The sequence below is a fragment of the Bos mutus genome, chromosome X (assembly GCF_027580195.1).
Source record: "Bos mutus isolate GX-2022 chromosome X, NWIPB_WYAK_1.1, whole genome shotgun sequence".
NCBI lineage: Eukaryota > Metazoa > Chordata > Mammalia > Artiodactyla > Bovidae > Bos > Bos mutus.
In genome coordinates, this window is record NC_091646.1 from 43,223,385 (window position 1) to 43,244,566 (window position 21,182).

Genomic DNA, 21,182 nt, shown 5'->3' on the forward strand with positions numbered 1-21,182 from the left:
TATGCTTTTTGTGTGTGTGTGTGTGTTTTTGGAACTTTTTATTTTTTATTTTATTTTTTTAATTTTTTTTTTAATTTTATTTTATTTTTAAACTTTACATAATTGTATTAGTTTTGCCAAATATCAAAATGAATCCATCACAGGTATACATGTGCTCCCCATCCTGAACCCTCCTCCCTCCTCCCTCCCCATACCATCCCTCTGGGTCGTCCCAGTGCACTAGCCCCAAGCATATACGCTTTTAATTAAGAATGTCAAGATCTCTACCTGCTCATCGTTTGTCATTGCACTCCAAGGAAGTTCATCTAAATTCCGGTGCTTGTTTTTCTTTTTAGGAAGCAGGCAAGGTGAACTTGGAATACTGGGTATGACATCAGAAAGTACATCACTCCCGCTGGCAATGTCACTGCCAGGTAACTTTATAAAAATAAGGAGAAGGTAGGGAAAGAAAAATTAAAAGCAAGAGTTTAAATGCCATGTTTCATATTGACTAAAAATTACTTTAATAAAAGACTAATGACAAATACTGAATCAGAAGACATTAACTCTGATCCACTCTTATTTTAGACAAAGCAGCAACATCATACTCTTTTTATATGCAGTCATTCAATGAGCAGTATTTTCCAAAAGCTTAAAATCACAATCGAAGCTTATTAAAATGCTAACTTAAGAATCGCTCATCATTAAGGTTTTAAATTCATGTGAATGCAGGTTAGGGCCCACACTGCATAATGAATAAGAAGCATTAGTCTCTATCTCAAGAAACCTGAGTGATCTGCCACTATCTGGCTCTTTGCCAGACACTGTGGGAGATATAATTCCAAAACAAAGACAAATAAATCATGTCCCTTGTCCTCATGACTGTATTAATAACCTCAAGACAATTAAAATAATTTAAAATACGTTGTGAATACGTATCCATGGCACTGTAACAGGTACACGGAATCCAAAGGAGTCTAAGTCATGGTCCTTACACAAGAACTTTATATTCTACTTGGAAAGATAACACAGTAGCACAAACATATAATTATACAACATAACGAACAACAAATGCATGTTTGAGATGACAAGTCATCAATGGAAATACCTAGCAACAAACTGAAGCTACAAGACTAAAGCTTAGAGAACTACTAGGGGACAGGCACCGGGGAGTCAATTGCATAGAAGAGATGTATGAAGCCACAAAAAGGGGGTGGATCACTCTGCAAGGTGATCATGTTTACAATGAAGTTATCTAAATTAGCTATTCCCCCTTAAAAACATTTTTACTTTGATAGTCATTGATGAATCCAAGTACATAAGTGACATCCAACAATCTATGACTTCCTTCAAAATCTCATTAACTAACACTGCTTGAATTATTCACCCTTAGCCCAAATGTCAGTGTAATAGTCAGTATTAAGAACATTGCTGAATGCATGCACAAAGGCCATCTTTTCCCGTTTTTAACATCAATAAAACATTTTGCTATTTCCCCTTTGAAAAACTTCAAATCACAACATTACTATGTTAAAGATCCTCCTGGGGTTCCTAAAACAAAATGAGGTACTCCTTATCAGATGAAAGGCCTCCCCTACTTCAAACTACTTTGATAAACTAGGTAGAAAAAGCAACTTCTAAAATATCTATACTCTCAAAACATAAGAAAAAATTTCATCTAAATCTTTAGCAAATATCTGTTAAGTGCCAGACTACATGCTAAGCATTTTAATTTGTCCCTTTAATTCTGTTTACATGGTTGTTGGGGGGTGGGTGGTAAAAAACAGGCAATTAATGGTCCTTTGGCCATTTTTTTTTCTGGGGAGAAGTAAAAGATCCCAGAGTTCAAATCCCAGCCCCACTGCTTACTAGCTGTGTGATCTTGTAGACGTTAGTTCCCTTCTTTGAGCCTCAGAGTCTTCAGTAAGTTGTGGTTACTATCATCCATCTCAAAGGACTGTTGAGAGATTATATGAGGTAACATGCCTGGCACATAGGTGATACTCAATAAATTGAAGTGTGTCCTTTTTTCTGTACCTTGCCATGGTTTTAAAAAGAAAGGAACATAAACTCTGAGAATATTTCATGTTGCTTAAGTGGCTGGGTTAAGTTTCACATGTTAGTCTCTAATAATGACAGCTTGGGGTAAAGGAAGAGGCATTCACATAAAGAGAATAATAAAACCATAGGTAGAAGAGAAAACAAAAACCAACACAGGATGAGATTAAGAAGACCTATATAATTAAAACAAAATCAGTGCTAGGGATTTAAAAGCTTTACAAATGAACCAGAGCTGTTATATGATATAAAGAAGTAGGCCAGTAACATTTCTAAATAGAAGAAGTAATAATGAAATTGGTCTGGAAAGAAGATGAGTTAAAAAGCAGTATGGGGGCTTCCCTGGTGGTTCAGTGGTTAATACTCCTGCCAATGCAGGGGACATGGGTTCAGTTCCTGGTCTGGGAAGATCCCACATGCCTTGGAGCAACTAAGGCTGTGTGCCACAACCACTGAGCCTGTGCTCTAGAGCCTAAGAACCACAACTACTGAAGCCCTCGCACTGTAGAGCCTGTGCTCTGCAAGAAGAGAAGCCAATGCAATGAGAAACCTGCACACCTCAACGAAGAGTTGCTCCTGCTCGTTGCAACTAGAGAAAGCCCGCACCCAGCAATGAAGACCTAGTGCAGCCAAAAATAAATAAGTAAATAAATATTTTAATAAAATACAGTATGGGAACAAAATAGAGGAAAGACTGGAATTAGGAAGCTCTTTTTGTGATTTGGACCTGGACTAAGATAAGCAAAAACAGAAAGAAAAATGGGAACAGATAGGGAAATTTTCAAATGAAATACAATTTACAAGATTATTTGATAACTGAATAGATAAGGATAATAATCAACTGGGGCTACCCAGGTGATGCAGCAGTAAAGAATCCACTTGCCAATGCAAGGGATTCAGGTTCGATCCCTGGGTCAGGAAGATCCCTTAGAGTAGAAAATGGCAACCCACTCCAGTATTCTTGCCTGGAAAATTCCACAGACAGAGAAGCCTCGTGGGCCATAGTCCATGCGGTTGCAGAGAGTCAAACAGGACTAAGCACACGGCACACAATAGTCAAATATCCGTGAGACCAGAAGAAAATTGGCAACATTTCACAGTCATACAACCCATCCAGGTTAACACACAACCCTTAAAGATCTCATTTTTTTATGGCAAGAGACCTGAAGTAATGTTATATAGATCTAGTCCAACACCTCATTTTATAAGTAAGGGAAAAATGATATCCAGGGAGGGTCATACGGTTAGTGGCAGCATCCAAATCAGGACACAAGTCCAGAACTTTCAACTATATCAGACTGTCCTGCCTTGCAGGTAGTTTGGAATGAGAGAAGAAGGCAATTTGGGGTATGGTGAGTTTGCAGTGATCATGAGAAAACCAAGTACAAATGTTCTTTGAAATTACCATTATCATTTTTCAATACAATATAAGACATGTCACAAAGCAGTCTTTTTTTCCCTCCATGAAAACACAGTAATTGGAAGTTGCATTACTGATTAAGGATTCAGCACCAGATAATGGGTTAGCATTAAATAATAAGGTCATTCAAGTGGAGATGTCAAGTAGCCAATTGGAGACATGGGATTACAGCTGCAGATGTACAGAAGAATTTACTGTACGGATTCCTGTGTATTTATTAGAGCAGCAATTTTCTATTTTATAACTGAATATATTTCAGAGTCAAAATGGTTAATAACTCTCATATTTTTCATAGACAACAATATTTTGTATATTTATATTAGAATCAGTAATTGTGACAAGGAGAATTAAATCAAACTTCTGCCATATTTTCTGTAGCATGTAGCAAAATTTTATGAGTAAGCTCATTTCTGTAACAGCTGATGTGCAATTTCAAATTGCACCTCTAGGTTTCAAGCATGACAGCTGTATTACTCACTTTCTAAATTTTCTATGCTTTCCTGCTCAACAATAAAATAATTTCTCAAGCTTTAAGACTAGTCAAATATATCTTTAACAATAAAAGGACTGCAAGCAAAGAAAACTAAGTGCAAGGCAAAATGCTTTGATGCAACTTCAAATGCTAAGATGCTTTTCATTCTAAGGTTAAAATCCTGCCTTATCAGGTAGTTAGCATTTCTCTTCCGAGAGAATCTATGAATCATTTATATTTATTTTAGTAGTAACTGAAACATCTGTTTAGAAGAAAGATTTAAACATATGTAGATTTTAATCACAACAGAGGTAATATGAATTTTTTAACTACAGTCAATGATTTTTAGTCTATATTAATCCTAACACATAATTTGTAATTATCTTCTAGGTAATTTACTATTCATCACTATGAGATCTCACAAAGACAAGAGAGCTTTATAAACCTTTCAGCATATTTAAACAGCAAATATCCATGGTAACAGAGTACCTACACTCCAATTTCAGAAGTGGGAAAACACATTACTAAGGCAGGCCTTAGTTTGTTTCAATGTTGTAGTCAGTCATGCGCATTAATGGTGAGTGGTTGGGGATAGTTTTCCACTCCACTCATAAAATGAATGAAGAAGTCAGCAATTAAGATTTTAAAACACCTGCCATTTTGCAACATTATGGATGATAAGAACTCTAAATAAGTCACATGAAATAAGCAAAAATAATATATTTCTCAGAATTATCAGAACTCCATCTGCTTACACTTTATTAAAAATCCTTGTAGTCAGATATTAAATACAAAGTGTGCACTTCAAAAAAACAAGACAGTGGGAAGTAGAGGAACAAAGAATGAGAATTTGTGATTAGCAGAGGCAAAGTATTATATATAGGATGGATAAATAGCAAGGTCCTACTGTACAGCACAGGGAACTATATTCAATATCCTGTGATAAACCATAATGGAAAAGAATATATACATATCTGGGAGTGTGTGTGTGTATAACAGAGTCACTTTGCTGTAGAGAAGAAGTTAATACAATATTGTAATCAACTATACTTCAATAAAATTTTTTTAAATGAGGCACTGAAGAATACAAAAGGTATAATATATAAACAAAAATGCACACCACTTTATTATTTATAATAGAAAAAAACTGAAACAGATATGAATAGAGGAATGGTTTCATAAGTTCTGGAATATCTAGTACCAGGAATATTATGTAGTCATCAAATGAATAATTTAAATATCACAAAAAGTTTATACGTTAAATGAAAATTTTTTATTACAGCATCTTATCCAGAAGAAAAGCGAACACTGCCCAATTCACTGTGTGAGGCAAAGTGATACAAAGGCATCACAAGAAAGGAAAATTACAGACCAATATCTCTTATGACTACCGATGCAAAAATCTTCAACAAAATAATAGCAAATCCAATCCAGCAGCAATTTAAAAGGATTATATACCATGAGCAATTACGATTAATCCCAGGAATGCAAGGGTGAATCATTATTAGAAATCAATATACTACATCACAGTAACAGAAGAGAAGAAACTGCATGATCATCTCAACAGACATGCAGAAAAAACATGTGACAAAATCTAACACCTTTTCATATTAAAAACATAGAACTAGGAATAAAAGGGAAATGCCTCAATATGACAAAAAAGAACATCTGTGAAAAACCTACAGCTAATATACTCAATAGTGAAGGACAAAGCTTCTCACCTAAGATAAGGAAAAAAACAAGGATGCCTGCTTTTGCCAGGGGTATCTAGATCTTCTCTCTTTCAACATTGTACTAGAGATCTCGTCAGGGCAATTAAGCAAGGAAAAAAGTATCCAGATTGGAAAGGAAAAAACAGAACTATATAGTCATAGATGACATGATCTTAAATACAGAAAACCCTAAAGAATCTATACACAAAATATTATTAAAAATGAGTTCAGCAAAGTTGCAGGATACAAAATCAATATATGAAACACAACTGTATTTCTATACACTAGCAGTGAATAATCCAAAAAATGAAATTAAGAAAACTCCATTTACAACTATATTGAAAGAATAAAATGTTTAGGAATAAACTGAACCAAGGAACAAAAGACCTAATTAAGCATAGAAAACTATTTAAAAAATCACTGAAAGAAATTAAAGAAGGCCTAAATACATTCTGGCCCATGTTTATGGACTGGAATATTTAATAATACTATTAAGATAGCAACATTTCCCAAATTGATCTACAGATTCAATGAAATCTCTATCAAAATTCGAACTTCCCTTTTTGAACAAGTGACAACCTGATCCTAAATTTTGATAAAAAAAGAACAAAGTTGCAGAACTCATACTTTCTGATTTCAAATCAGAAAGCTAGAGTCATCAAAATATAAGGATAAGAATATCTTGCCATAGATAGATATATGAATCAGTGGAATACAATCAAGAGTCCAGAACTAAACCTATATATGTCTATGACCAATTCATTTCCACAAAGGTACCAAGACCATTAGATAAGGAAAAAAATACAGTCTTTTCAACAAGTGGTGCTGGGACAACTGGATTTCTACATTCAAAATAATGAATCTGGAACTCCTACCTTATACCATATACAAAAAGTAACTCAAAAGGATCAAAGACCTAAAATGTAGGAACTAATTAAAGCTATAAAATTCTAAGAAGGAAACAGATGAAAAAATTTGCATGATCTTGGATTAAAGGATGGTTTTAAAAATATGACATGATAAGCACAGAACTCAAGAAAATATAAATTGGAATTCTTTAAAATTTAATTTTTTTGTGTATTAAAGGACACTATATCAAACGAACAGACACAATCAAGTGAAAAAACAACACAAAGAATGGGAAATATTCTTGCAAATCATGTATATAAGGGTCTAGTAGTCATCACGTATAAAGCATTCTTACAATTCAATAATAAAAGACAACACAACTTAAAAATGGGCAAAGGATTTGAAAAGACATTTTCCCAAAGAAGATATACAAATAGTCAGTAAGATAAGAAAAGATGCTCAACATCATTAGTAATTAGGGAAATGAAAATCAAAATCACTATGTGTAAGACATAGTAGGATGGCTGTAATAAAAAAAGACAGACAATATAAAGTGTTGGAAAGGAAGTGGAGAAACTGGAATTTTCATGTATTGCTAGTAGAAATGTAAAATGGTACAGCCACTTTGGGAAACATTTTGGCAGTTTCCCAAAAAAGTGAACATAAAGTTATCACATGGCCCAGCAACTCCCAATGTATTTTCAAGAGAATTAAAAATAAAAATCCATATGAAAACTTATACCTGAATGTTCATATTAGTATTATTCATAAATAGCTCCAAAGTGGAAATAATCCCTCAGTTGATGATGAATTAAACAAAAAGTGATGTATCCATAAAATGGAATATTCAGTCATAGAAAGAAACTGCTATGGACTAGATGCTTGTCACCCCCTAAATCGGTATCTTGAAACCCTAATCCTCAATGTGATATTGAAGATGGGGCTTTGGGAGGTAATTAAGTTTATAAGACGTCATGAGGGTGGAGCCCTTGTGATGGGATTGGTGACCTTATAAGGGAACCAAAAGAGGATATTGCAGAAGACAGCATCTGCAAGCCAAGAAGAGTGTGCTCACCAGAACCTGTCCATGATGGCATTCTGATCTTGGACTTTCAGATTCCAGAACCACGAGTGTTTGTTTTTTAAACCACCCATCAATGATATTTGTTACAGGAGCCTGAGCTGACTTAAGACAGGAATGAAATATACTCTTATGTGCTATAACATGGATGAACTTTGAAAACAGTGAAAGACCACAGACACAAAAGGCCACATATTACATGCTGCTGCTGCTGCTAAGTCATTTCAGTCGTGTCCAACTTTGTGCGACCCCATAGACGGCAGCCCACCAGGCTCCCCCGTCCCTGAGATTCTCCAGGCAAGAACACTGGAGTGGGTTGCCATTTCCTTCTCCAATGCATGAAAGTGAAAAGTGAAAAAGTTGCTCAGTCGTGTCTGATTCCTAGCGACCCCATGGACGGCAGCCCACCAGGCTCCTCCGTCCATGGGATTTTCCATGAGTACATTTATATTAAATGTCCAGACAGGTAAATCCATAGAGAAAGTAGAAGAGTGGTTGCCAGGTGACAGAGGGAAATTAGGACTATTCACTAACAGGTATGGGTTTCTTTTGGAGTGATGTAAATATCCTGGACTTAGACATGGTGGTGGTTGCACAACATTGTGAATATATTAAAATTTCTGAATTATAGAATTATTAAAATGGTACCTTTTATCTCAATTTTTAACATTTTTTATCCAAATCATATTTATAACTGGAGAAGGCAATGGCACCCACTCCAGTACTCTTGCCTGGAAAATCCCATGGATGGAGGAGCATGGTAGGCTGCAGTCCATGGGGTCGCAAAGAGTCGGACACGACTGAGCGACTTCACTTTCACTTTTCACTTTCATGCATTGGAGAAGGATATGGCAACCCACTCCAGTGTTCTTGCCTGGAGAATCTCAGGGACGGGGGAGCCTGGTGGGCTGCCGTCTATGGGGTCACACAGAGTCGGACACGACTGAAGCGACCTAGCAGCAGCAGCAGATTATTTCTTCCTCTTTAAAAACCTCTTATTTTTCAGCATAGTATTGTTTATAACTAGAAAAAAACTGAAATCAACCTAAATATTCATTATTAGGGAAATGATTAAATTATGCTTCAGTTATTGAAAAGAATGAGATAAAGTAGTTGAAACAGCAGAGGTGACCAGGGATCAAACCTGTGACCCCTGCAGTGGAAGCACAGAGTCTTAACAGCTGGACTGCTAGGGAAGTCCCTTTGTGTGCCTTTTTAACACTGTGCAAACATACTGTATCTGTATAAGCTCTTAATGGTGGTAACCACAGCAGAGTTGGACTTGGAGACTTATTTTTAATTTTATGCCATTCGGTATTATTTTATATTTTAATAATTTTTTTTGAAATAAAATGTTTGGTTCTTCTTTTGTACAACAATTTCAAGTATCTAGAAGGCAATATTCAAGCATACACTGAATATAACAGTTGCTGTATGCAAGGAAAGCTTCTTCAAATGTTATTGTCTTTTTTGTTGTTGTTATTCTCTTTTACAATCAGAAAATGGATGTTGCAATAACGTGATCTACATTTTCTGAAGGACTGTTTGGAAATGCTGCCTCATAATGACAGTAATTTGCTACAAAGCCATTTTTTTGTGTTATAATGTGCCAGAGAAGAAAAAACACTGTTAGGTGGAAAACATCTCTACATATGAAGAGAAAACAAAATGAGAAATTATATTCCTGACAACAATGAAAAATTATGTATTATGGAGTGGTTTGTGATCTTATATATAATATGACCCTGGTGTAAAATTATTATACCTATAAGGACATGAAGGCCATTTATTACTAAAGAGAAAATTTGCTTGGATTAATGCATAGAAAGGTATTGATGATATATATATTAACAAGAACATTATACAAGTACTAAATTACATGAAAATGTACAAAAGGTTACCTGCAGCATGAGAAGCCTAAAAGGTACATTAGTAAAAATAAAGGATACATATTTCTTCTAATTCTTAATGCTGTCATAGAATCTTAAGGACTGAACAAAAATTGGAAGAAATTTACTTTGAGGTAGAAATGAAAATACCCGAAACAGAAATTCATACTTCTACTTATGGAGTAATAATGGCAATATAAGAAAAAAAAAAACCTACCTGCCATTCAAATTCGCTATCTGACCAATCCCAGTATGTGCTAATAGAAGAAGAGACATCACTGCAGACACTCCCTTCAGGAAATAAATCAAAAGACGTGAACTCTTGATCATCTAATAGGGAATAGCAATCATCTTGATCTCCAACAGAAACGGATGAAAACAGTTCTTCACTGCATTCTGAGCTGGCCACACTTGTTCCACAGGAAGTTAAGTTCCACCTTAAAAATGACACAAAGTCAATCACAACAGAAACTACAGAATCCATACAATTTTTTAAGATACAAACAGTTCAGTTCAGTCGCCCAGTCGTGTCCGACTCTTTGTGACCCCATGGACTGTAGCATGCCAGGCTTCCCTGTCCATCACCAACTCCCAGAGCTACAAACAAGATATATTTATTACATTTATGAGGAATATGAGCATATTTCTAGATACAATATACGATAATTATTTTCAAAAGAGCTCTTGTAAAGATATATAGTAAAATATTTATGAATGAGTATGTCTGGAACCTATCTCAAAATTATACGGAAGGGATTGAGGAATGAGTGCATGTTCAGTCGCTTCAGTCGTCTGACTCTGTGTAATCTTATGGACTGTAGTCTGCCAGGTTCCTCTGTCCATGGGATTCTCCAGGCAAGAATACTGGAGTGGGTTGCCATGCCCTCCTCCAGGAGATCTTCCTGACCCAGGGATAGAACTTGCATCTCTTAGGTCTTCTGCATTGGTAGGTGGGTTCTTTACCACTAGAGCCACAGATAGGGGCATAGATAAAGTATGCTGCCGTATGTAATTACTGAAGCTGCATGATGGGCATATGGGGTTCATTACACTATTCTCTACTTTCATATCTGACTGGAGCCAGAATGAATTCAAATTCTTGCTCTGTCATTTGCCTGCTGTTTGATCTGAAACAAAACAAATCTTCGCCAAGCCTGGGTCATCATATTTAAAATGCAGTTACTATGAACATTATATGACAATGCATACAGAGCACTCAGTGGATATAAAATGTGCTCAATACATGGCAGCTATTATTATTTTTTTTTAATTACTGGTTTTAGGTTGTGCTGGATCTCTGTTGCTGTGCCCATGTTTTCTCTAGTTGCTGCAAGTGGGGGCTACTTCTCTAGCTGTGGTGCATGGGCTTCTTATTGTGGTGGCTTCTCTTGTTGTGGAATATAGGCTCTAGGGTGCAGGCTGAATAGTTGTGGTGCACAGGCTTAGTTGTTCTGTGGCAGGTGGATTCTTAACCACTGTGGACGACCAGAGAAATCCACAGCTATTATTATTAAAGGAAGAGGGCAGTCAGTGCAGGGCAGAGAAAAGTATCAACACAGTATACAGGCAGAAGCTCAAAGTGTTTCTTATATTTAAGTAACTTTTAAAAATTATTGCAAATATGCTAGAATAAGAAAGGAGTCACGAATAAGATTAAAATGACCAATAATTCCACTAATTAGCAATAACTGATCCATAATATTTTGGTACTTTTTTCTACATGCATATGTATATTTTTATGCAATCAGTGTTTTGTGTGTGTATAGATATTAGTGCCCTATTTATTTTCACTTAACATTATATACTGAACATTTACCCAGCTATATTACTTGAAAACATTTTAATGCCTATATAGTCCATTGATTAAACATAATTTATTAAACATTATCCTTCAATAACAGGTACTTAGCTGTTCAAAATTCCATTTTTTGGTATTACAAATAATACTGAGATGAAACCTTTTTGTTTATAATTATTTATCCAAATATATAATCTCTTAGGATAAGTAACTTGAAAGGAAATTACTAAATCAAACAATATGAACACTTCTAAGGGTGATAGTATACTTAGCCAAGTACCTTTCTGAAATGTTACATAAGTTTACACTCCCTGCTGCTGCTGCTGCTAAGTCACTTCAGTCGTGTCCGACTCTGTGCGACCCCAGAGACGGCAGCCCATCAAGCTCTGCCATCCCTGGGATTCTCCAGGCAAGAACACTGGAGTGGGTTGCCATTTCCTTCTCCAATGCATGAAAGTGAAAGTGAAGATGCTCAGTCGACTCTTAGTGACCCCATGGGCCACAGCCTACCAGGCCCCTCTGTCCATGGGATTTTCCAGGAAAGAGTACTGGAGTGGGGTGCCACTGCCTTCTCCATTACACTCCCTAAAGCAGTCTATAAAAGTGTTCATTTCACAACCTTAATAGCACTGAAATTTTCATTTTTAAAATTTTACCTAGCTGATAGGAGAAAAACTTTTTTATATCAATTTTTATTTCTTTGACTACTGTCAAGAACAAAATTAAAAATATTTATTAGCTATTTTACTACAGCATTTTACAATGTGTTAGTATTTTTCTTGTTGATTTTGTTAAGAGTTCTTTATATAGTAAGGATATTAATATTTTGTCTGTATTATTTGTATGCAGGTCAAGAAGCAACAGTTAGAACTGGACATGGAAAAATGGACTGGTTCCAAATTGGGAAAGGAGTACGTCAAGGCTGTATCCTGTCACCCTGCTTATTTAACTTACATGCAGAGTATATCATGCGAAATGCTGGTCTGGATGAAGCACAAGCTGGAAAAAAGACTGCTGGGGGAAACATCAATAACCTCAGATATGCAGATGACAACACCCTTATGGCAGAAAGCAAAGAAGAACTAAAGAGCCTCTTGATGAAAGTGAAAGAAGAGAGTGAAAAAGCTGGCTTAAAACTCAACATTCAAAAAACTAAGATCATGGCGTTTGGTCCCATCACTTCATGGCAAATACATGGGGAAACAATGGAAAAGTGACAGACTTTATTTTGGGGGGCTGCAAATTCACTGCAGTTGGTGACTGAAGCCATGAAATAAAAAGACGTTTGCTCCTTGGAAGAAAAGCTATGACCAACCTAAACAGTGTAGTAAAAAGCAGAGACATTACTTTACCAATCAAGGTCCATATAGTTAAAATTTTGCTTTTTCCAGTAGTCCTGTATGCATGTAAGAGTTTGACCATAAAGAAAGCTAATCACCAAAGAATTGACACTTTTGAATTGTGGTACTGGAGAAGACTCTTGAGAGTCCCTTGGACTGCCAAGAGATCAAGCCAGTCAATCCTAAAGGAAATCATTCCTGAATATTCATTGGAAGGACTGATGCTGAAACTCCAATACTCTGGCCACCTGATACGTAGATTCATTAGAAAAGACCCTAATGCTGAGAAAGAATGTAGTCAGAAGAAGGGGATGACAGAGGACTAGACAGTTGGATGGCATCACTGACTGAATGGACATGAGCTTGAGCAAGCTCCAGGAGATGAAGGACAGGTATGCCTGGCATGCTGCAGTCCATGGGGTCTCAAAGAGTTGGACACTATCGAGCAACTGAACAACAAGTGTATTATCTGTTGCAGGGTTATGCATTTTTCTTTTTTTTTTGGTCTTGAAACCTACAAATCTGTTTTCTTTTATAAATTTCCACTAGCTTTATATTATTGAGATAATCTTCATTGCTTTGGCAGTAGCCTAGGAAATTAATCCTTAGGACATGAGTTAGTATATCTGATACTAATAAGGTACTGAAATAATGACTTCCTCAAGAATAGCCTATTACTTACCTATTATTGGAGAAGGCGACGGCACCCCACTCCAGTACTCTTGCCTGGAAAATCCCACGGATGGCAGAGCCTGGTGGGCTGCAGGCCATGGGGTGGCTAAGAGTTGGACACGACTGAGTGACTTCACTCTTACTTTTCACTTTCATGCATTGGAGAAAGAAATGGCAACCCACTCCAGTGTTCTTGCCTGGAGAATCCCAGGGATGGGGGAGCCTGGTGGGCTGCCGTCTATGGGGTCGCACAGAGTCGGACACAACTGAAGTGACTTAGCAGCAGCAGTACTTATTATTAGGTTGTTTCTCATCCTTCATTAAATCCAGGTTTTTTCTTGAATTATGTATTCATTTTTTAATTTCCCCTCTTATTTTACATAGCTAATCTTAATTCCAAAGTTCTTGATTTATAAAATTTGGGCAATCTGACAATTTTATGGCACCTTTTCCTTTGTGATAAAGGCAGAGTATTTTAAAGCACTGAAACATACACAACATAAAACACTGAAACACACACGCTAACCTAGTATAGTTCCATAATATGAAAGCAGATGTCAACAAACTTTTATAAATAGGCAAAAACTCAAAATTCATCTAAGAATCCTAGAATACCTTTTAATATTACATAGCTTTATCACACGCTTGCTAGGTAAGCAGTATACGCATGTTTTAAAAAGATCAACAAACCTGGTAGAATTAACCTAATTGCTTCAGTCATGCAATAGGACAATAAAAAGCCTTGAATGGCAATTACAAGTTCTGTCCTTTCACACACTCAACAGACATTTAGTTAGTCAGAATCTTCAAAGTGCCAAGCACTGTGTCATGTACTAGGAAAAGCTGTCAGGTAATTGTTTTAATAGGAATTTCTTCTCAGCTTCAAAAATTTAGTAGAAATGTGTTTTTTTCATGAGTAATAATGACTCTCTTTTTTTAAAAAACTATGCCATATTTAATAATTGAAACATTAGGTCACTGACAAGGGAGTCTGGAATTTGCTTGATTTTGTGCTCTTACCTTACGGCAAAATCAGGATGTTCCTCAGTTTCAGATCTGTAACTTTTAATAGCTATTACAAAGTTCTGGGTATTCTTAGAAGACTTAGCTCCTTGTTCTTTTCTTTTTTTAATTAACAACAAGGAAACTGATCTCATACTTGAAAGTCATTTACAAAACGGAAAAACAGCACTCTGAGTTTTCAAAAAATTCTATCTTCTAATATGCAAATATTATTATTGTTGTTTTAAAACAATGTAGATAAAAACCAAGTAGGAAGTACTTTCATCCACTGCCAGTGGGAGTGGTATATTGGCACTGACATAATCTGTATATATAGATTTGGTACATATGTGTATAAAGCAATTTGGTAGTGTATATATAAAGAGATTTAAAAAGGTTCATTCCTTTGGACTCAGTAATTGCTTGGCTAAGAATCTATCCCTTTTCCCAAATAGAAATTTGGAAAAGAAGATGTATATACAAACTTGTCCAAATATTATAATAGCAAATAAAAAAGGGGCGAGACAAACGCTCCCAAAACATTGGGAATAATTAAATGAGTATATTTTATAATCATTAAAATCATATTTTCGGACCATTTATTGGAAAAGAAAATACAAGTGCAAACAACCTGGTCACAAATTTTATATATATAGCTTGATCCTGGTTTTTATTTTTATTTTTTTTTATCCTGGTTTTTAAAATTATATGTGTACAAAAAATAATAACATTAATAGTAACAACAGGGAATTCTCTGGTAGTCCAGTGGTTAGAACTTGGTGCTCCCATTCCAGGGGCCCAGGTTCAATCTCTGGTCAGGGAACTAAGATCCTGCAAGCCTCATGGTACAGCCAAAAAAGGTAACATCATCAAAATGTTGACACCTGTTATCTGTGGTGAAAAGGATTATAAGTAGTCTTTATGGTTTTGTATATATGCCCACAATTTTTTCTAATGAGCTTTTATAATAGAAATTTAAGTGATGCTTTTAGACAGTTCTTTTGGCTTCAAACATGTAACACAAGAGCACCATGTACGTGCGCTCAGCACTGAACTCTTCAAACTTACAAAGCCCTTAAATCTTATTCCACTAAGAGAAAACTACCTAACACTAAGATCCTAGCCACAACCATGCAATTATTCACAAAGGACACTCTCTCCATATCTCAGAAGAAAAATGTTGAAAAGAATCCATGAAATGGGGTTTAACTCAGTAACTAGGCTTACTGCCAAAATTTTAATTAAAAAAAAACAAAAAAGCCAAGAAGACTTATCCGCAAGGCATTTCAGCAATAATATACAGATGAAGGGCTTTCTATGGCATTTTTGTAAAATTAAGAAAAGTACATGCATCATATACATTCTTCTGAAGCCTTTCTCAGGAAGACCTAACCATTACCTCTGAGAATGAGTATCCAATGAGCACTGTGGAATCAAGTCCTACTGTCAATGATGAAAAGTCATTCCAAAGCCATCCTTTCTCAGTTAACAATCCCCTATCATCATGTGTATTCATCACTGACGTCCTGCTAGAATTCCCATACAACCACCTTGACCTCTGCTACTCTCTGGAGCCCAAAAGGCCATCAGGGTCCCAAGTTAGAACAGATGACACAACCCCCTAATCAGCTCATTCAAATTTCCAACTTTCATCCCAGCAACTTCAATTGTCTTGGGATCCTTACCCATCCCTCTTACCCCCTCTATAGTTTGGGAAGTAAACAACATTCCATGATATTTCTAAGGCTAATTCTTCCATTTAGCCTACTGAGTTAATCCCATCCATCTCTTTGTCATCCCACCTGCTCTAGTATTTTTTATTTCTCCTTTTCCTGTGGGCTTCTTCTAAGGAGCTAACATACCTATTCTTCGAAAATAAACACTAGACAAGGCAGAAAACAAAGAAACTTTCACTTTTTTTCCCCCAAATTATCATCACATCTCCCTTTCCCTTCCCTGTTAAATTTATTGAAAAGTTTCTTCTATTCTTCCAACCTTTGTAACCCACAGTTCCACTCCTATTGCACTACTGAAATTGCTGTTCTGATTACTCCCCAATCTACATTTCTAACCTGGGTAGTTCTCCAAAGCCTTATCCCCATCCTCAATTTGTTGCAACAAATCCCTAAATAAAATTATTCCTGCCTCTGTAACATATCACTTCGTGAAATGTGGTTCTCCCACCTATAACTCACAGCTCTTCTGCACCTCCAATTTTCTAACAAGACAGGAAAACTGTGGGTGGAACAAAAGGCACCCAGTAGTCTTGGGCTTTTTCTAGTTAATGGGGCTAGAAATGGGGCTCTGAAATCACAGAACTGAGTAACTAACTGCTGTATACAATACGTAGTTCATTTTGTATCCTGCCAATAGGGTGTAGCAAAGTGAGACACTGTCCTCCCACATGCTTTTCACAATTGTTCAATGTCAAAGTACTGATGTACTCCTGAAAGAGGAAGAGAAAAACACACTGAGTAGTTCATATTAACCTCCTTCATCTCACAATTATAGGATCTACCAATATCGCTGTAATTTTTTCAATTTGCTAAAGGATATCCTTCATTTGATGACAATGGAAGTACAGTGGACAAAGGCTGAAAGAAAATCCACAGTTATATCAGAAAAATTCTATCCTCCAAACCAAAAAAAAAAGCCTTAAAAACTATATACGTATATATTTCATATTGACATTTCAATTAAAAAATGTTTTTTGGCTTACTGAAATTTATTTTATTCTCCCCAAATTCCAGACAAATTCAACTTGGTCATAAAATCCTAAAAGATACTCCTAGGAAAGTGAATTCTCAGGAAGTTGGCCATGTTCATGTAATTTATTTTCCAGTGAACCTAGACCAGTGACACACCAATATAAGTGACAGGTGACTCTAAACACAGCAAACATTCAAACTTAGGGATCGTAAGTAATAGTGCCTTGACCCTCTTGGTTAATGAAGACTGCATAGATATCCCAGAGTCCAGTAAATGAGTGGGCACAAAACTGTCATCATCACAAGGCCCTTATCAATAGCATCATCTAAACAATCTCCACAGTTTTGTTATCAGGTAACAATGAAGATGCAAGATAAAGGTAAATCAATTATCTACCCACTGACAAGCTTTCTATTTTTAATGGGACTTATTTCACAATGATTAAACCCAAGACACGGCTTCCCTGGTGGCTCAAACAGTAAAGACTCCACCTGCAATATGGGAGACCTGGGTTCAATCCCTGGGTTGGGAAGATCCCCTGGAGGAGGGCATGGCAACTCACTCCAGTATTCCTGGCTGGAGAATGCCCATGGACAGAGGAGCCTGGCCGGTTATGGTCCATGGAGTCTCAGACAGTTGGACATGACTGAGCAACTAAGCACACAGCAAACCCAAGACACAATATCAGTACTCAACTATTCAGATCTGATTGTTGGATTGTTCCTTGAATTGATGAATAACGTGCTGTGAAGAAAAAAAGTGACCCATATGATTCTGAAATAAAAGAACTCCTTAAACTAAACTTTTCCCACATATATGATTTAGCTGTTTGCTTCTCTCTGAAAAGAAATGACTGGAAGCTTATGGTCCTCTCAAATGCCACCCTGAGGAGGGGATAAGAAGGCAGAACATTCCAGAAGGAAAAAGATTTAAAAAGCAAGGTAGCCTGGGGCAGAAACATCACCTGCTCTAAGAATTGCTAATTCTACTTTCCCTAAACTCAGCTGAGAAGAGTGCAGAGCAAGATACTTTAGACCTGCTGCTACCATTTCAAGCCCTGTGAAAAGGAGTTGTTGTTGTTTAGTCGCTAAGTCCTGTCAGACTCTTCATGACCCCCTGGACTGTAACCTGCCAGACTCCTCTGTCCATTGGAGTTCCCAGGCAGGAATACTGGAGCTGGTTGCCACTTCCTTCTCCAGGGGATCTTCCCGACCCAGAGATTGAACCCGTGTCTCCTGGCATTGGCAGGTGGGTTCTTTACTGCTGAGCCACCAGGGAAGCCCAGGGTAGGAGAAGGGGTCTTGAAAAACAGGCAGTAACTAGAAAAAAATAACGCTAACTTGGAAAAAATGGGGTTGAACAAGAACCTCCCCCTCTATCTTCATCACCTCATTCTGGAAAACAACCTTGACCTTACCAAGGTCTGATAGACAAGGGGGAGAAAAACAAGGAGAAAATGGGGAGGAGGAGAAGGAACAGAACAGAACAATCTGTAAGAAATGTATTATTCACTGTTCTTCACTCCCCAACACCTCCACACATTTTGGGAGCACTTAACCCCTATCCCCACTCCCCTGCCCTCATCATTAGAGCAGGCTAATCCTGAGATCATTTAACTTTCCTGTGTATATGATTTACTCCAATGCGGCAAAACTTAAATATCAAATATGTGCACAAGTATTTTTATTTTCCAATGCAAACAATTCTAAGCACACTTGATTTCATAAATGTTACATTCACAGTAACATTTAGTCACATCCTGGGCTTCTGTGAGTTAGTCTAAGAAACTAACAACCATTTATAACACTGCAGCCATTAGCTCTGTTCCAAGTTTCATCACTGGCTCCAAAGGAGTAATCCTGGCTTTGCCAAACTCGGTTTTATGACCTTGAACTCAGTCTTTTCTCTCTAGGCCCCAGTTTCTTCATTTTTTATAACCAGGATTTGGAACAGTTAAAACAAACTTACCATGACTTTCTTTTCAAATGTATTACAGTGATGAGCTTCATCATTATTTAACTGTAACACCTTGTTTTCAGACTATAACTTTCTTTTAGGTAACAAACGTATTTTATACATTCCTGGTACTCAGTAGAAGCTCAGCAACTCTGTAGATTGATTTAAGGGATTGGTGGGGGAAGCATGCAAAAGGTATTAGAATGTGGAAGGATTTGTTTGTGCTCATATTGTAAAATGGACCAGAAATCAGAACTAGATGCCTTTGCCTTAATTCAGCTCCAGTATTTTCCATAGCTGAATCCCTCTCTCTTTCCCTCCTCCCTTGCCTCTCCTCCTCCTCCCTTTTTCTCCACACACCTTCCCCAGCCTGTTTGTGCGCCCCTATAATAGCAGGCTTCCCTGGTGGCTCAGCAGTAAAGAACATGCCTGCCAATGCAGAAACTTAAAGAGACTCAGGTTCGATCCCTGGGTCACAAAGATTCCCTGGAGGAGGGCATGGCGACCCACTCCAGTATTCTTGCCTGGAGAATCCCATGGATAGAGGAGCCTGGTGGGCTATGGTCCATGCAGTAGCGAAGAGTGACATGAGCGATTGAGCCTGCACATACACGAATACATATAATATGCACCTATGTTATAGGTTGGGGCTGTGTGTAAAACATCTTCAAATTCCGCACATTTGATATAACACAAATGTCTGCATGATAGAATTCTCCAGAACACTCTACCTTCTAATAAAACTAGTTAGAGGATGCACCCTCTGAAGAAATTTGTATAAGCAAGCTCATCCTATGCTTCACTCCATCCCTCCACTGGCGGAGCAAACCAAAGGATGTGCTTCAGGAAAGAATCTTCCAGATTTAAGCTTATACATTTTGGCAGGGCCTAAAGCGCTAGGGCAAAGGGTTCACAGAGAAAGGAAAAAAAGAGAATCATCTGGTTTTCTAGAGCTTCACTAAAAAATGGGAGGCGGGTTGGAGGTTGGAAACAGCGCTATAAGACGTTTAAAAAATAGAGAAAGGAAGATTCTAGCTTTCAAAGTGCCACCTTTCAAAACGTCGACTGATTTTGATTTTGAGCCATCCGAAATCCTCTCTGTAGCATACCGGAATTGGAAGGGGTTAAACTTTTGCGGGTGGATGGAAACAGGGAAGCATCTAAAAATCAAGGGTGGGGGTCTGGGATTCGCAGGGTACAGATGGGGCAGGAGGGGGAAGGGAAGAGTAGCTGGGTCAGAAGATGAATGGGGTGGGGGGAGAGAGTAAAATGCCGGCTAAAAGGAAAATCGGAGGGAAGGGGTGAAATAGGGAGGGGGAGAGGGAAGGAGCCCGGGAATGAGAGCTGGGTGGAGAAAGGTGGGGGAGGGGGCAACTGAACGCACAGCCCCTAGGCTGAGGGCCAGGATCGGGGGGAGCCGGCGTTGTCCGACTGGAGGCAGGGGTGCGGTAAATTTGCTCCTGCCCTCAGCAGAGGATTGTACCTGTTGGTGTGGAAGCGGTGGAGCGGGTCCGTGCGATGGCAAGACGAGAGCTGGCAGCCGAAATCGCTGATGTCCAGGCAGCCCGGCTCCTCGCTCGGGCAGGTGCCCACCCCACGAGGGGGTCCCAGAAGCGGGAAGGGCTCCTCGGGAGTTAGAAACTTCTCGTATGAAGTGGTGGCTGACGCCTCGTCGGACATGGCTGGAGATGGCCTGGCTTGGACTCCCCACTCCGGCCCGGGGCTGCTCCCGCGCCTGCCCCTGCCCCCACTCTAACCTGTCCGCGGCCCACTGCTGCCCGGGGAGCGCCTGGCGGCTCGCAGGGGCTGCTCCAGGCCACCCAATCAGCGCCTCAGTGGCTTCTGCAGCCACCTCAGCTGTCGTCGCGGCTGCCCGACCTAGCCCAGCGTAGCGCCGCCGCCGCCGCCACCCGGCCCGCCCACCGCGCTCGCCACTCGCGACTGCAGCAGTCTGCCAGGCGCCCGCAGGGACGGGAAGGGCGGCGGGAAGCCGCTCCCTGCGCCCCCTGCTGGCGCGGAGGAGGAACTGAATCTCCGCCTGCCGCAGCCCGCGCCGCCGGCTCCGCCCCGCCCCGCCCCGCCCTTCGCGCGTCGAATCAGGGATTCCAGGAGCTGTAAGAGCCCGACGCTTCAGGCCAACCTCCTCCTCCACTTTCTCACCCTTGGCGGATTACTAAGCAGCAAGCTGCAGTCCCAAGAAAAGGGACTTAGCCAAGGTCACACTACGGGTGCGTGAGAAAGAATC

At 38.6% G+C, this 21,182-nt stretch overlaps 1 protein-coding gene across 1 annotated transcript in view; it reads right to left on the bottom strand.

Moving 5' to 3' along the window:
* FAM199X (family with sequence similarity 199, X-linked) overlaps positions 1–20,923 on the bottom strand; it is a 30,926-nt gene extending 10,003 nt beyond the window's left edge. The window contains exons 1-3 of the mRNA XM_005899281.2: positions 20,421–20,923; positions 9,678–9,897; positions 268–417 (exon numbers count right to left, since the gene is read on the bottom strand). Of these exons, the coding sequence (XP_005899343.1) occupies positions 268–417; positions 9,678–9,897; positions 20,421–20,617 (567 nt within the window). The 5' untranslated portion in view covers positions 20,618–20,923. The remainder of the gene's footprint in view (positions 1–267; positions 418–9,677; positions 9,898–20,420) is intronic.
* Positions 20,924–21,182: the final 259 nt, after the last annotated feature.